At 41.3% G+C, this 17,514-nt stretch overlaps 2 protein-coding genes across 2 annotated transcripts; both read left to right on the top strand.

The window, feature by feature from the left end:
• Nucleotides 1-4,829: 4,829 nt before the first annotated feature.
• On the top strand, nt 4,830-8,798 carry eapp (e2f-associated phosphoprotein). The gene is made up of 6 exons (XM_083910919.1): nt 4,830-4,938; nt 5,622-5,809; nt 6,730-6,837; nt 6,976-7,096; nt 7,197-7,331; nt 8,283-8,798. The coding sequence occupies exons 1-6, from the start codon at nt 4,859-4,861 to the stop codon at nt 8,587-8,589; spliced, it is 939 nt and encodes a 312-aa protein (XP_083767045.1). The 5' UTR covers nt 4,830-4,858; the 3' UTR covers nt 8,590-8,798.
• Nucleotides 8,799-9,840: 1,042 nt separating this feature from the next.
• Nucleotides 9,841-14,134, top strand: sptssa (serine palmitoyltransferase, small subunit A). Its single transcript, XM_083910923.1, has 2 exons — nt 9,841-9,971; nt 12,691-14,134. The coding sequence occupies exons 1-2, from the start codon at nt 9,869-9,871 to the stop codon at nt 12,792-12,794; spliced, it is 207 nt and encodes a 68-aa protein (XP_083767049.1). The 5' UTR covers nt 9,841-9,868; the 3' UTR covers nt 12,795-14,134.
• The last annotated feature ends 3,380 nt before the right edge of the window (nt 14,135-17,514 follow it).

Raw genomic sequence — 17,514 nt, 5'->3', positions numbered from 1 at the left:
TGTGTGTGTGTGTGTGTGTGTGTGTGTGTGTCTGTGGGCCACCTGCTGTGTGTGTGCCTGTTCAGCTGCTCTCCCACTGCTTCTGCAGCCAAATAATACTTCATTAAAATACCAATAAATACTCCAGAAATCACTCAAACCCCCACAGAGAAAGAAACTTAATTAAAATACCAATAAGCAATTAACTTAATTTCATCATCCAATAAATAACCAACTTCGTCAAAACACCAGGCAGCAGCCAACTTCAGTGAAAAGGCCCCCGACTCCAGCAGTCAAAGGAGTGTGTGTGTGTGTGTGTGTGTGTGTGTGTGTGTGTGTGTGTGTGTGTGTGTGTGTGTGTGTGTGTGTGTGTGTGTGTGTGTGATTTACATGGTAATAACCCGGATCCGTTTCATTCTTCCTCCGTTCATCACACGTTCATCTCACAGCTGGACTTTTGTCTCTCTCTCCTCTTTCTCTCCTTTCTTTTGGTCGCCCTTCCTCTCTCTCTCTCTCTCATACACACACACACTCACTCACATTCACACACACACTCACTCACATTCACACACTGATCTGAGCTCAGTGATTGGTTGGTTGGGAGGAAATGGAGAGAAAAGTAAAATGACAAAAAAATCTATAGACGAGTGAGTGAGTGAGTGAGTGAGTGAATGTAAATGAGTGAGTGAGTGAATGTAAATGAGTGAGTGAGTGTTTAAGTGAGTGAGTGAGTGAATGTAAATGAGTGAGTGAGTGAATGTAAATGAGTGAGTGAGTGTTTAAGTCAGTGAGTGAGTGAATGTAAATGAGTGAGTGAGTGAATGTAAATGAGTGAGTGAGTGAATGTAAATGAGTGAGTGAGTGTTTAAGTGAGTGAGTGAGTGAATGTAAATGAGTGAGTGAGTGAATGTAAATGAGTGAGTGTTTAAGTGAGTGAGTGGGTGAATGTAAATGAGTGAGTGAGTGAATGTAAATGAGTAAGTGTGTGTAAATGAGTGAGTGAGTGAGTGAGTGAGTGTAAATGAGTAAGTGTGAGTGAGTGAGTGAATGTAAATGAGTGAGTGTGAGTGAGTGAGTGAGTGAGTGAGTGAGTGAGTGAGTGTAAATGAGTGAGTGGGTGAGTGAGTGAGTGAATGTAAATGTGTGAGTGTGAGTGAGTGAGTGAGTGAGTGAGTGAGTGTAAATGAGTGAGTGAGTGACTGAATGTAAATGAGTGAGTGTGTGTGAGTGAGTGAGTGAGTGTAAATGAGTGAGTGTGAGTGAGTGAGTGAGTGAGTGAGTGAATGTAAATGAGTGAGTGACTGAATGTAAATGACTGAGTGTGAGTGAGTGAGTGTAAATGAGTGAGTGTGAGTGAGTGAGTGAGTGAGTGATTGAGTGTAAATGAGTGAGTGTGAGTGTAAATGAGTGAGTGAGTATAAATGAGTGAGTGAATGTAAATGAGTAAGTGAGTATAAGTGAGTGAATGTAAATGAGTGAGTGAGTATAAATGAGAGTGAATGTAAATAAGTGTGAATGTAATGAGAATGTAAATGAGTATGAATGAGTGAGTGAGTGTAAATGAGTGAGTGAATGTTAATGAGTGAGTGAGTATAAATGAGAGTGAATGTAAATAAGTGAGTGAATGTAAATGAGTGAGTGAATATAAATGAGTGAGTGAGTGAGTGAGTGTAAATGAGTGAGTGAGTGTAAATGAGTGAGTGAATGTAAATGAGTGAGTGAATGTAAATGGGTGAGTGACTATAAATGAGTGAGTGTGAATGAGTGAGTGAGTGAGTGAGTGAATGTAAATGAGTGTGAATGTAAATGAGTAAGTGTGTGTAAATGATTGAGTGAGTGAGTGTAAATGAGTAAGTGTGAGTGAGTGAGTGAGTGAGTGTAAATGTGTGAGTGTGTGAGTGAGTGAGTGAGTGAATGTAAATGAGTGAGTGACTGAATGTAAATGACTGAATGTAAATGACTGAATGTAAATGACTGAGTGTGAGTGAGTGAGTGAGTGAGTGAGTGAGTGAGTGAGTGAATGTAAATGAGTGAGTGAGTGTAAATGAGTGAGTGTGAGTGTAAATGAGTGAGTGAGTATAAATGAGTGAGTGAATGTAAATGAGTGAGTGAGTATAAATGAGTGAGTGAATGTAAATGAGTGAGCGAATGTAAATAAGTGTGAATGTAATAAGAATGTAAATGAGTATGAATGAGTGAGTGAATGTAAATGAGTGAGTGAGTATAAATGAGTGAGTGAGTGAGTGTAAATGAGTAAGTGAAATTATTTTTAAGTCTTTTTCCCTTTCATCTACACTTGTCATTGTTGTCGTTGACTCTTTAGTGTCGACACTCTCTGACCAATCAGTGACCATCAGTCTGATGATGTCACAGTTTAGTCTCAGCTGAACCTGGTCAGAACAGGAAGTAAATAAAGAACAGGAAGTTCTGTCACTGATGGAAGAGGAGAAATAAACGAGTGGAGAGAGAGAGAGAGAGAGAGAGAGAGGGAGGTGAAACACACACACACACACAGTGTCAGAGTATCACTGATAGTGTGATGGAATAACGAGGGACATTTAATTTGACTTCATGGAGTGTGTGTGTGTGTGTGTGTGTGTGTGTGTGTGTGTGTGTGTGTGTGTGTGTGTGTGTGTGTGTGTGTCATAATCAAGTCCAGACACTTTGTCTCTGCTGGTGATGGGCGAGCGAGAGCCTCGTCTGAGGTGGTGGAGAGATAATGAAAGTCAGCGTGTGTTTACAGCACTGACCATTAGGTGGAGCTCTCACACACGCACACACACACGCACACACACACACACACACACACACACACACACACACAGAAGGTAAATCAAAGTGTGGAGCAGACATTAAAGCTCACGTCAGTAAGTGCAGAACACCTGTGATCAAAGCTCCGCCCACAAAACACGGGAACGCGTCGTCTGTCGCGATGATCGCAGGATTCCGACAAACGCTAACTGTGTGTGTGTGTGTGTGTGTGTGTGTGTGTGTGTGAGATCAAGCCCTGCCCACCGCCAACCTCACACACACACACACACACAGATTTACTTTGAAAAAACAACTCCTCGTAATTATTCTGCTTTTCTTTTCTGACAGGAAACGACCGAGTATCACTGAAGAACTTTAGAAACACGACAACAAAAGACGAGGGAGAGAGCGCACACACACACACACACACACACACACACACACACACACACACACACACACACACACACACACGCAGTGTCCATTGTCTTCTTCTCCATTTAAGTCACCGCTCTGTGTGTGTGTGTGTGCGTGTGTGCGTGTGTGTTGTGCTGATGGTGGTGTAGCCCCGCCCCCTGCTCAGGGACAGATGAGTGTAATTACGTTATTTTTATCTCCTCCAGGAGAAGCTGCCAGCCTCGGGAAATTAGCATCACACCTGTGTGTAATTGGCTAAATTAGCTTGTCGAGCAGCAGAGCTGAGACAGAGGTGGACTGTGTGTGTGTGTGTGTGTGTGTGTGTGTGTGTGTGTGTGTGTGTGTGTGTGTGTGTGTGTGTGTGTGTGTGTGTGTGTGTGTGTGTGTGTGTGTGTGTGTGTGTGTGTGTGTGTGTGTGCGCGTGTGCGTGCATGCGCTGCGTGTGTGTGCGTGTGAGAAGCAGGTAAAATCACAGAGTTATTTAGTGTTCGTGTTTGTCGGAGGAAGAGGCTCGCTGTCAGCAAGGTGTCACACCTGGAATGGAAAATGACACACACACACACACACACACAGACACACACACACACACACACACAGACACACAAAGATGCTTTATAACACAAACTAGGAGAGAGAAAAAAGACACAAAACAAACAACACACACAGACAAACACAAACAGAGAAAGACGTAAACACACAAACCGTCAACAGAGAGAGTTGATCACACACACATTTAAACACACACACACATTAAAACGGAGACTGTGCTGTGAGCGCCCCCTGCTGCTGAGAACCATCCTGACATGACGCAGAGGCTGAGATAAAAACAGGAAACTGAAGTTTGTAAACCACTCACTCTCCCACACCAAAGCCCATAGAGAAAATCAGTGATTTTAGCTCACAGGGACACAGGAGCTGCTGGTCCTCTGCTGCCTCGTGTGGTCACTTTGTGTCACTGATTTTAATCAGAATGAAGATTTTCAAAAGCTGAATTCACTAAAATCAGTCATTGTAAGTTAGTGATGGAGGCAGCAGTGGATCAACAACTCCTGTGAACTCCTGTGTGCTGTGATGTTAAAATCACTGGTTTACTCTATGGACTTTGGTGTGGGAGAGTGAGTGACTTTGGTGTGGGAGAGTGAGTGACTTTGGTGTGGCAGAGTGAGTGGTTTACAAACTTGGACCACTCACTCGCTCACATTAAAGTGCATAATAATAAAAAGAAAATGGAACAAAATCAGGCCTTGAAACAAACACACACCTGAGAACAGACACTGCATCACTGGTCTGTTAGCTCCACCCAGTGGTGGTTTGATGCAACATCAGGGTAAATCAAGGATTTTTCAGCTTGTTAAATGTGAATATTTTTACGTTTCTGTCATTTTTCAGCTTCTTAAATGTGAATTTTTCACGTTTCTGTCATTTTTCAGCTTCTTAAATGTGAATATTTTCACGTTTCTGTCATTTTTCAGCTTCTTAAATGTGAATATTTTCACGTTTCTGTCATTTTTCAGCTTCTTAAAAGCCTTTATTTTCATGCGCCTCGGCTGCAGTGACTGTCCTGAACAGTAGGTGGCGGTCGAAGAAAACAAGAAGAAGGAGGCGGAAGCGGAAGTGGCTAACACTGCTAACACTGCTGTGGCTAACACGCTGAGCAGCTCGTGTCGCTGTTTTTGTTTTTCTTGATTTTTTAAAAACTCAAACGTTTAAAATGGACAAAGTGACCGAAAGTCAAGAGTTTGACTCGTACGAGATCGATGAGCCGAGCGACGAGGAGAGCGCCGCCAGCAGGTGAGTCACGGAATGACAGCGGTGTTCGCTTTAGCTTGGCTCGTCAGTGAGTTAGCTCTGATGCTAACGTAAACACAACGTTGCAGAGGATTGTAGGATGTATTCACGGGTCATATTATTAGGTACAGCTGGTTCTCACCACCATGAAATCTCAACATTATTAATTCAACCATGTAGTTAAAGACTTTGTTGTCATTGTAGTAAAAAAAAATTACATTTAGGTGCTGGGAACTCGGGCTGAAACATTTAATGATTAACTTTTATTAGCTCTCGTGGAAACGTTCCTCACAGATTAAAGTAGATGTAAACATGTGAATCAGGGGTGAATAATCTGGGCTAAATGTATAATTTGTGATCTGTTTTCAATCCGAGTCACTGTCTCACTGTAATCTCTGTTATTTTATTTGTGTGGCTCTTTCTTTTACCCATGATTTATGTCTTTTAATCCGTTGTAGTTGTTTTATTAGATGTATTTTATTTAAAAATGTGAGCTTTTATGCCTTTTTATGTATTGTTTGGTCCGCTGTGGTTGCTTTAAAGTGCTGTAATGTTAGTCTTTGAACTGATGTAAAACTATTGTCACGTCGTTGCTGTGTTTCTGGTCATTTCCTTCATTGTCACAGTTCAAAGCTCTTTTGTACGAGGAAACATTGAGAAGCTGGGATTAACCTCCTCTCTCTCAGTTCAGAGGACGAGCTGGACATCCTGCTGAACGGGACGGCGTCTCAGAAGAAGAAGCTGATCAGAGAATATCTGACGGGCGAGAGCGAGTCGTCCAGTGGCGATGAGTTTGAGAAGGAGATGGAGGCGGAGCTTAACTCCACCATCAAGACCATGGAGGGGACGTGGGGGCCGTCTGTAGCAGCTGCAGGTAATCTGGAGATCATCTGCATGGTGTGACTGTGCTGTGAGCGCCCCCTGCTGTTGACACTCACTCTCAGTGAAGTTTGTAAAACACTCACTCTCCCGCACCAAAGCCCATAGAGAAAATCAGTGATTTTAGCTCACAGGGACACAGTAGGTCTACTCCTGCCTCGTGTGGTCACTTTGTGTCACTGAGTTAAGTCTAAATTAAATATTTTAAAAGCTGAATTCACTAAAATCAGTCATTGTAAGTTAGTGATGGAGGCAGCAGTGGATCAACAACTCCTGTGAACTCCTGTGTGCTGTGATGTTAAAATCACTGGTTTACTCTATGGACTTTGGTGTGGGAGAGTGAGTGGTTTACAAACTTCAGTTTACACACGTCACAAAAGTAGTAAACTATTAAAATCTACGTCAGTTTAAGTTTACGATGTCTTAAGAACACTTTCACGTCTTTGTCTTCACTGTTAGACAGACTTTTCCTTGTGTAAACTGAAGTTAGTAAACCACTCACTCTCCCACACCAAAGTCACTCACTCTCCCACACCAAAGTCCATAGAGTAAACCAGTGATTTTAACATCACAGCACACAGGAGTTCACAGGAGTTGTTGATCCACTGCTGCCTCCATCACTAACTTACAATGAATTCGGCTTTTAAAATAATTTATTTAGACATACTTCAGTGACACAAAGTGACCACACGAGGCAGCATCACTGATTTTACTGTGTAACAGTGAAGATAAAGACGTGAACGTGTTCTTAAAGATGTCGTAGACATAAACAGATGTAGATTTTATTACATGAGTCTTTTTTTAAGTGGTTAAATCCGTGTTTCCATCGTTTTTCTTACCTCCCACAGTGTAGTTAGCACTGACTCATTAGCCCTTTAATCCAAAGAATTCCATGTTTGTGTGTTTTTTCTCCAGCACAAGTGGCAGGAGGAGGTGGAGGAGCAGCAGTTCCTGCACTCTCAAGTCCTCAGATGTACGACAATATCTACTTTGACTCTGATGAAGAGGACGAGGACACACCAGGTAAGAGTTTTATGATCAGGCGAAAATGCGTCTTTATGAATGAAGACGTTTAGCGACTAAAAACCTTCTGTTTTTGTCTGGGATCTTCGTCTGGATCGACTTTTTCCTCGTAAACGTGTTGTTGTTGTTGTTTGAAAGTTGAAGGCAGCTCCACGGGTCAGAGGCAGAGACGACGCGTCGTACCGACCAACGACGAGCTGCTGTACGACCCCGACGAGGACGACAGAGACCAGGCCTGGGTGGACGCCAGGAGGAGACGGTGAGAACAAGTCACTGTGACGCAAGATACACAACAATCTGTGCAATATATGGATATTGTGACATGAGACAAAATTGTTGTTTTTCGTCGTCTTGTTCAGATACATGAGCAGAAAACGACCGGCAGCATCATCAGGAGGAGGATCAAAGCCTCGTCGGCCACAGGCTTTACCGAGCAGCGACGCCGTCCTCAACTGTCCCGCCTGCATGACCACGCTGTGTCTGGACTGTCAGAGGTCAGAGACTATCATAAAGTCCTCCTAATATGTCACAGAGACTCAGGAATAATGTTCATATAACAAACTGAACTCAACAACAACACTACAGACAAAATATTTGCATTAAAAAAAATATTTTGCAGACTGCAAATCATGTTTATGTTTTGAAGTCCAGTAGAGTCTCAGCTGCCGAGCAACCACGGGTTGCCAGTTACGTCAGAAAACGAAACCTAAAAGACCTTGGTGTTTTGGATTTGAATGTAGTAACTGTTTTTGGCCACATTCTTACATATGGCGCCTTTAAATACAGAGTGAAGTCCTCTGCTTTTATTTAACACACGAAACTGGATCGGTTTGATCACAATATTATGGTATGTTTCCACCGAGTGGAGCGGTTCAGTTTGGTATGTAGTTTTATTTTAGTTTCCATCAGGAAAAGACTGAGAAATTTAATGTAGTTCCGTTTACGTTCCTTTTCCTGCCATTTTAACATAAACTTTGTCCGCGCTCTGAGGCCACGCCTCTTGACGTAGAGAAAATCCTTTGAGAACTTTTTAATCTTTAACTCGTCAAGAACATGTGGACCGAGTTTGACGCAGCTAGCTCAAACATGCTAGGAGTTTTGATCAAGCGTGTAGACTCGCCATTTTTGTTTTTCCAAAATGGCCGACTTCTGGGTGGGCGGAGCTAATGGAAGTACATTAGACATTTGTTTGGAATCATGAGAGCAACAACTGTACCAAGTTTGGTTACAATCGGAAACTATGTGCGACTTAGAAATTTTTTTTTTTGCATTTCACGCATCAAAAATTCCCCAAAAATTCCTCAAAAAACTTTGGACTAAGCCTGACACAATTACCAAATTTCGTCCCGCTCCGACGACTTTTGTCTGACCATGACTGGACCTCTGGGGGCGCTGTAGAGCCCTGGCGTGTGCTCTAACTCGACCTCTTTGTCTCCCCCTCTCAGACACGATAAGTATCGCACACAGTATCGAGCCATGTTCGTCATGAACTGCTCGGTGAACAAAGACGAGGTGCTGCGCTACAAAACGGAGCAGGACAGGAAGCAGCGCAGCAGGAAGAGGAGGCGGGGCCAGAGAACCGACACCACTGCCGCCGTGGCGGACGAGCCCGCCCCCGAGCCGACGCCGGCGGGGATGAACTCCGACGAGGTTTACCACCCGGTGCAGTGCACAGAGTGCTCCACAGAGGTCGCCGTGTACGACAAAGACGAGGTTTACCATTTCTTCAACATCCTGGCCAGTCACTGCTGACGAGAACACGCTCAGAGAGCGCCCCCTGCTGCAGAGAAACAGACGTTAAGACTCTTCCTGCAACAAACACAAGACTCTTCTGCTTTTCCAGGAGCATCGGAGAACTACGGTGGCCTTCACAGACCAGAAATGATGTTTATTTAAGAGGATGTAGAAACATGACAATAAAACAGCGTAGAAGAGACTTTATATTAAAGTTTTTATTTTAAGTGATGATACAAATATTATGTACTGGACCTTTAATAAAAGACTAACAGTGACCATTGAACCACACTTCAAATAAAACTCAGAATTATTCCGAAGTATGTATAAAGCTGCAGTTTTTTAAATACCTGATGAAAAACTTCAATGTTGAGGTTTTTGAAGTGTTAACTTTTGACAGTTAAACAAAACTTTTTTTTATATATAAAAAGTCTCATGTCAGATTGTTTTGGCCTCATTCTTCTTCTCTTTGCTCGTCTGTGTTTTTTGCAGGAAGTAAAAGCAATCGAACAAACATGGTGTAAATGATGATGGGAGTTTGTTTTCAGGCTGTAACTCACTGTTATTATTATTGTGTCGTTTACACAAAGTGCTTTACAAACTGAAGTTTGGAGAATCACTTTAAAGGATACTTTGACGACAGTACACTACACTTTTAGATTTTTTGAGTTGAATTGAGTGACTTTATTCCTCCCCGGGGGAAACACACATTTACAACAGCTCAGTTAAGGTGACGAGAGGTGCAGAAATGTGCAAGGGCATAATAAGTAAGAATAAATAAAACGTAAAGATAAGAGTAAAAATAGGATAAAAAATACAATATGGTAAAAAATCACACTCTAAATATAAGTAAAAAGAAATAAAATGTAAGATAAGAGTGAAACAGAATAAAATAAAATACAATATGGTAAAAAAAAAATTAAATGACATTCTAATGTAGAGTAAGTAATAAAGTAGAGATAAGAATATAAAGATTTACATTAACTTTTAAAAAAACAACATAAAAGAACATGAAGACTGATAAATCCATGTGTATTAAGTGACTTTGTACAATATTATGACCTAATAATGAAAAAGATTTTATTTTCGGAACAGGAAACGCACTACGAACTTATGAAATTTTATTTTGAAGGCCGGATGTCGGAACTCCCTGGTCCGCCCCCTCTCGGCAGCGGGCGCTGTGATTGGCTGAGAGCGAGCGCCGCGCGATGTCGCGTCACTGACGTTATGTTACGTTACGTTACGTAGGAAGGAGAAAGCGAGGAGTCGTTGTGTCGTCGCTGAAGTTCGGACCGTCATGGCGCTCGGAGACTGTTGGAAGCAGCTGTCGTGGATTTACTACCAGTATCTGCTGGTGACGGCGCTCTACATGCTGGAGCCCTGGGAGAGGACGGTGTTCAGTATCCTTTTCCTGCTCCGCTCACTCGCCCCGACGAGCTAACACGCTAACACACCGTTAGCCTGCTACCTGTAGCTTAGCAGGACGAACCAATCACATAACAGCAAACTTGTTTTAAAAAAAACTTTACATCGGATAAACGTATGAAACTTGTGTTGAAAATCAGATTTCAGAATATTAGCTGTTTATAAGTGTCGGTGGCTAATTACACATACATACAGTGGAGTAGTTAGCCGTTCCAGTGTGTGTGTACGTAGAGAAATCATGTTATTTATTAAAACTGGACGACATTTTTGTTTTTATATTGACGCCGAACACAGCGGATACGTGAGAATGTTAAAATAAAGTCACATTTGTTGTTACGAATTGGCTATATAATTGTCTGTGACGCGAGAGACTTTTAAATGTGCTCTTTCTCACATAGTCCTGTGTAATTAGCCGCTAACGCGTTTACCGGAAGAGAAAAACAACACGTTTTATATTTTAATTCAACAACTATTTATGATTTAAATGTTCGCCGAATTAAGGGATTTATGCTAACGTAGTGTTTAGCTCCGTCGAATAACATGTCGTAGAATTGTTTTGACGATAAATCCACACGTAATGTACCGTTTAGAAGTTGTTGGTGAGTTTGGTCGCTCACTCAAGTTAACGAAGACACATGAAGTTTTCTACCAAAGCTGCGAAAATGTTTGTTTTCTTACTTAAAAGTGAACACCGAATCGACGGAAAAGTCTCGAAGTTTGTTCTTTGTTAGACTTGTATTTATGTATTTGCGATATACGATTAAATTCGTGGAACTTAAAATATATTTCTGATTGATTAGCCGCTAACTCGTTTGCCGGATCATAAAAACAAACACTTATTTAATAAATACATGAATGAATGTTCGCCGAATGGAGGACGTTGGGACACGTTACGGGAACACGGTTTTATCTTTCTTGTTTACACTATAGTACATTTGCATTAACAGTCGCAAACATTAAAAACATACATTCGTCAATGGGATTCGTTTCCGGTCGAGGGAGGAGTCGGGGCTAGGCTAAGCTAGCTCCCACAGTCAGGTGACCCTCAAAGTGTTTCCTAAGAAGTATAGAAAGCTTGATTTAACTTATATTTAATTATAAATAATAACAGCACAATAAAAATACGATATTTTCTATAAGAATAAACCTGAAGGCAGCACAATTATTGTAAAAAAAATTACAAAGTTTAATATCCACATCGAAAACAATAAATGATGCAACAGGAAGTTACTGCATGTGTGACTCAGTCATTTAAACAACAGCTTCAGGCTACAGTTGTGCATGTTCTCATTGTTCTGTGGCGCCTCCTGGAGGACTGAGGTGACAACAGGAAGCGTCCAGGGTTTAGTGAACATGAGCTCAAGTCGAGTCTGGATCGGTTGAACTTGAGAGAGTGGGTTTAATCCTGAAGGAGAGGTTAAAGGGGGTCGGTGTTATGAACACCTGTCTGTCTGTGAGCCACAGACAGACAGACGACCAGACAGACAGTGTGTTGTCTCGTCTTCCTTCAGTCGGTGTCAGCTCCACTGTGAGCTCTGTCCTCCCTCAGGCTCAGGTGTGTTTGTGTGGATTAGTCACAGTTTGTTGTTGCTGCAGCAAACGCAGACTGGCTCCGCCCCCTTCCTGATGTTACTGTCACTGCTGCTCTGGGATCAGTCTGAGGATTAATGTTGTTAAAAGGAACAGGTCGGGATTTTTGTGCACTTTGGCGCAAGTAAAGCAGGGTCTTAAGTGTTCGATATCTTTACGAACGCGTCTTTATCTTCACTGTTAGACAGACTTTAATAAACCACTCACTCTCCCACACCAAAGCCCATAGAGAAAATCAGTGATTTCTACCTCGTGTGGTCACTTTGTGTCACTGAGTTAAGTCTAAATTAAACATTTTAAAAGCTGAATTCACTAAAATCAGTCATTGTAAGTTAGTGATGGAGGCAGCAGTGGATCAACAACTCCTGTGAACTCCTGTGTGCTGTGATGTTAAAATCACTGGTTTACTCTATGGACTTTGGTGTGGGAGAGTGAGTGGTTTATAAACTTCAGTTTAACAGTGAGATAGAGACGTGAACGTGTTCTGAAGATATCGTAGACTTAAACTGACATATATTTGATTGATTTACCACATTTAATACTTGCCAAATATTATTTTTTTCCTTGATATTGAAGTTTGTAAACCACTCACTCTCCCACACCAAAGTCACTCACTCTCCCACACCAAAGTCACTCACTCTCCCACACCAAAGTCCATAGAGTAAACCAGTGATTTTAACATCACAGCACACAGGAGTTCACAGGAGTTGTTGATCCACTGCTGCCTCCATCACTAACTTACAATGACGGATTTTAGTGAATTCTGCTTTTTAAAGTCTTCATCCAGATTAAACTCAGTGACACAAAGTGACCACACGAGGCAGCAGAGGACCAGCAGCTCCTGTGTCCCTGTGAGCTAAAATCACTGATTTTCTCGATGGACTTTGGTGTGGGAGAGTGAGTGGTTTACTTCACTTTACTGAAGGAAAAGTCCACACACACTAGATTATTGTGTGTTTTACAGTGCGTGAGTTGGATTTGTTGACGTCTCCTCTTCTCCGCTCACTCTCCAAACACCAAAACTCCTCTGTGATGTTTCCCTCACAGTATTTAAATGTCAGGATGTTTCCTCTGCGTTTGTTCCTTACATCCTCTCGTCCTCAGACTCTCTGCTGGTCTCTGTAGCAGCCATGGCCGTGTACACGGGCTACGTCTTCATGCCTCAGCACATCATGGCCATCCTGCACTACTTTGAGGTCGTCCAGTGACATCATGACTCCGCCCCCCCCTTGTCCCCCGTCCACCTGCTGGTCCTCAGGTCCATCACTGTCTCCTCCTCCTCCTCCGTCGTACTAACGCTGATGTGACGCCACAGGTCCTGGAGGCCGCCATGGACGGACGTTTATCTCAAATCAAGCGCACCTCACAGGTCAGAGGTCACTGCTCTGGTTTAGATTGAAAGAGTTTTCTTCAGACGCTGACGGAGGAAGAGTTTGGTTTCTTTGAGCCGGATCTGAATGTTTTCTTAAAGCGACAGGAACATTTTCTCACTCCCGCCTTTTCTTTATACAAAACCTCATACAATCACACTAAAAACTCTAAAAACTGGCCCTTTAATTTGACGACTTGAGCTCCTGTTGTTTTTCTAACGTTATATTTATGTTACCACTAGGCCTGAGATCTACGATTACTTCCACTTGATGATTGATCTGTCGATTCTTTGTTGTTTTTGTTGATAAAATGTCAGAAAAGGTCGATCAGTGTTTGTCAAACTCTGTAAATGATGATGATTCTCAAACGTCTTTGTTTTTGTCCACAAATCAAAAGTGACTTCTTTGTTTCATGGAGCAAAGAAACGGGAAAACATTTAAGAAGCTGAAAAATCACACAAACTAAAAGTATAATAATAGGATTAATTCACACAAGAACGAGACCAATACTTTTCTGTTTCACTCCTGGTTGCTGTGACCTTTGATGACCACAGGGGGGCGCTCTCTGGAGGTGTTTACAGGTTTAAGCCTTAGAAAAATTATATAAGTATAAGTCTTATAAAATAAGATCATGACGTGTCACAACAGCAGCAGCCTTTGCTATTATTATTATAAATATTAGAATTATTGATCACTTTAATGTATTTTATTTTGATAAGTTTGTGAGGAAGTGGTGAATGAGTGAAAAATGTCGAGATTGAGTTAATGACGGTGAAATTTGGTGAATTTAGAGCTGTGACGGAAGAATATTTAGTTTGTTATTGATGAATTTGTCAGGATTTTTGACCACAGTGAAACCTTGTGTGACTCCGCCCCCTGCGGGGTCAGAGTGCGTGTGGGGGCGTGGCCTGTGCATCTGTAGCTGCTCCAACGCCTCGTGCTTTTTAAAAAAAAATAATCATTCTAATCATAAAGTTTCCTCTTTGCACATTAATATATTTTAATGCTAAACTTTTTTTTCAACGTAATCTTTTACGATATTTTATGATTCTGGGAGAAAAACGACGGTGATGAAAATGTTTTCGTGTACATACGCTTGTAAAGACATTTGTAAAGTTTTTGTAGTTTGTGACGCTGAATGTTCCTCCTGTCACTCATTAAAGGGATATTTCACTCTGTTTTTGATTTGTGTAGTTGCTCTGTTCAGACACCAGGTGGCAGTGTTTCCATGTGTTTTTCAGCTGCTGGGTCTGGATCATCCACTCAGGAGGAGACAGAAGTCCTGCGTGTCCAACTCACAGGTTTCTCTTCTTCTTCTATTAAATTCTGTCACGCTTATTTACACCGAGAGGCTCAACGCTGCCCTCTACAGTTCAAAGTCCTGAATTGTTTAGTTATTGGTTTGGATGGAGCCTCCAAGTAACGTTATTTTAACAGAAATTGAACTTTATTTCTACAATTATAGTTTGGCAATGACATGTAAGTCCATTGTATACATGTAAGTTATTTAATGTATGTATTCCTTTATGTTGACAGTGATCCAGGCTCCTTCAGAAGCATCGAAAACGCCACTTTCCCTAAACACAGGTGGGTTTTTTGAGGATTTAACGTGAGCCGAATTCACCGCAGCACGTCGTACGATGTTCTGACGCGTCAAGTTTAACGACGGCGTTAAAGTGACGCGATCCGGAATCAAACGAATATTAAATTGTCATGTTTTTGAATGAGGTCTGGTGGCAGGAAAAGTTCCCGTTCCATTGCAGCGGCAGAAACCTACACTTTTTCTAAACACAGGAGGAAGTGTTTAGAAAAAGTTGTTTCATGTCAGCCGAATTCACCGCGACACTGTGTGCGTTTGTTGGAAACGTCGCACTTTATTTTCTTTTTGATTGTCGTTCACCTGGAAGTGAGACGACTGTTAAATGATCAGTTTTTCTATGGAGGTTTGGTGTGAAGTCAAACTGAAAGAACCAGACTTCACCTGAACCTGCTCTCCTGTTGTTTTAATGGACTTTACAAAACAACAAAGCAGTTGCTCTCTCTCTCTCTCATTCTCTAGCGCCCCTCAGTGGTGAGTTGACATCATCGCAGTTATTTTGTCTCAATGTCAGACTTTTTATTACATAGAGAAGCTTTAATTAGTGCTCATGATGATGATGACGTCAGCTGACACTGAAGCTCGCCCTGTGGACGTGAGGAAGGCTTCTTTGTCTGAGTTAATCTGTGACCACTGTGTGTGTGTGTTTCCTGAGGACTCCTCAAGTGTGTGTGTGTGTGTTTGTTTTTTACGTGTCTGTGTACGTGTGTGAGTGTGGATATATGAGTGTGTACTTGTGTGTGTACGTGTATGCGAGTGTGCACATGTGTGAGTGTGTATGTGTGAGTGTACCTATGTGTGTGAGTGTACCTATGTGTGTGAGTGTGTGTATATAGGAGTGTGTACTTGTGTGTGTGTGAGTCTGTGCACGTGAGTGTGTATGTGTGTGCACATATGTATGAGTCTGTACATGTGTGTGTGTGTGTGTGTATGCATGCGAGTGTACATATGTGTGCGTGTGAGTGTATGCATGCAAGTGTGTAAATGTGTGTGCGCATGTGCGTACATATGTGTGCGGGTGTGTGCATGTTAGTGTGCATGTGAGGGTGTGTGTGTGTGTGTGTGTACATATGTATGGGTCAGTACATGTGAGTGTGCATGTGTGTGAGTGTACATATGTGTGTGAGCTTGTGTGTGTGTGAGTGTGTACATATGTGTGAGCCTTTGTGTGTGTGCATGTGAGTGTGAGTATGTACTTACATTTGAGTGTGTGTGAGTTCACATAATCAATCGAATCTGTGACATCACTGATGTTATTGTTCTTATCGTCGTGTGTTTTTACAAAAACATTAACCCTCATAAAACAGCTGGAAATGACCCTTTATTATTGTTATTATCGTGTGTGTGTGTGTGTGTGTGTGTGCGCGCGCGCGTGCGTGCGTTCAGGTTCACTCTTCACTTCCGCACGGATGCAACAGGGTGCGCGAGGACTACATGCAGTCAACGGAGCCGTCAATGGCGGCGGGCACGCCCAGCGCGAGCACGTAGCACCGAGAGAAAACAGCTGATTTCACTGGTGAAGATTTAACTTTATATAGAGTTTAGGTAAATAAACCACACACACAATCATTGGAATAATTATAGTAAAGGTTCATTTAAAGTTTATGTTTTTATCATCACCAGCTTTTTAAACACACGTTTTTATTGACATTTTATCTTTTTTTCATTATATAGTTCTGTATTTTCCTCCTTTAAAGTTTAACTTTTACAAACAAATAAACAAAACAAATAATAAGTGTTGTGACGTCACAATACTCCGCCTTTCCTCTGAAAAGTGTGGACATTACATCGAGCACGTCTACAACTTTATTCTTTTCCCGGAAAAGCCCGCGATTGTCCTTTCAAAATAAAAGCTGCATGTTTTGTTTTTCCATTGCAGAACAGGGAGGTGATAGTATGTGTAAAAAACAACCTTAAAAATACTTTTCTCCTTTGAACGAAACACATTAAACACAAATATAAAATGTTTATGAAAAGTTAAAGTTATATTATGTTTGTGTGTAAAATTGGAATTGGAAAAGGCCAACAGGAAAATAAAAAGTGAAGAGAAGGAACACGGAAAAGAAAAATGGAAGTTTAAAAGAGACAAAATGTTCCAAACAGACAAAAAAAATCCCCAAAAACAGACCCTGAAATATTTTTTTTATTTAAAAAAACAAACCTTTTCCGGAAAAAACAGACCAAAAAAATATTTCGTAAAAACAGACAAATAAATATTGTCCAAGGGATGAAAAATAAAATAACAAAAAATATCTATTTTAGTTTAACGCTTTACAAAAACTCAGAAAGTTAAAAAAGGAAATTGTTGCATATTTTCCGCTCTTATTTTGAAAATTCACACCGGAAGCTGCCCGTAAAAACAGACCGAAAAGAACCTATAAAACAGACCCCAAAATATTTTTTTGTAAAAACAAACATTTCCTGCAAAAAGCAGACCAAGAAAATCTCCTGTAAACACAGACCACGAAAAAAAATATTGTCAAAAGGTACCGAAAGAAATTGCGAACAATATTTTAGTTATTTAGTTGAACGCTATACGAAAACTCATAAAAAGTATATATATAAAAAAAAAAAAAAAAAGTGCATATTTTCACACTTATTTGGAAAATTCGCACCGGAAGCCGCCCGCAAAAACAGACCCTGAAATCTTTTTTTGTAAAAAATATCTTGTAAAAACAGACCACGAAAAAATCTCTATTTTAGTTGAGTGCTGTACGAAAACTCAGAAAAAGTTTAACAAAAACAAACAAAAATTGTCGTTACGTATTTTCGCTCTTATTCTGAAAATTCACACGGTCTGTTCAAAAACAGGTGTGTTTTGACTGCGCTGTTATAAAAGCTCAGTGTGCGCGAGCTCACAGTCAAAACATAGAGAAGAGACACAGTCACGTGACCGCCCTCCTCTCTCTCTCTCACGTTCACTCTGTGTCTCTCTCTCTCTCTGTTTGTCTCGCGCACATC

This window comes from Microchirus variegatus, assembly GCF_963457635.1.
Source record: "Microchirus variegatus genome assembly, contig: SCAFFOLD_33, whole genome shotgun sequence".
NCBI lineage: Eukaryota > Metazoa > Chordata > Actinopteri > Pleuronectiformes > Soleidae > Microchirus > Microchirus variegatus.
The sequence above is the reverse complement of the archived record's forward strand: the minus strand, read 5'-3'. Positions and strand labels throughout refer to the sequence as shown.

Bases quoted from the DNA above. Each gene is read 5' to 3' on its own strand.
- eapp (XM_083910919.1), top strand. From the start codon at position 4,859: ATGGACAAAGTGACCGAAAGTCAAGAGTTTGACTCGTACGAGATCGAT. The intron at 4,939-5,621 runs GTGAGTCACGGA...CCTCTCTCTCAG, and splicing joins GAGGAGAGCGCCGCCAGCAG to TTCAGAGGACGAGCTGGACA. The intron at 7,332-8,282 runs GTCAGAGACTAT...TCCCCCTCTCAG, and splicing joins CTGTGTCTGGACTGTCAGAG to ACACGATAAGTATCGCACAC.
- sptssa (XM_083910923.1), top strand. From the start codon at position 9,869: ATGGCGCTCGGAGACTGTTGGAAGCAGCTGTCGTGGATTTACTACCAG. The intron at 9,972-12,690 runs GTATCCTTTTCC...TCTCGTCCTCAG, and splicing joins CTGGGAGAGGACGGTGTTCA to ACTCTCTGCTGGTCTCTGTA.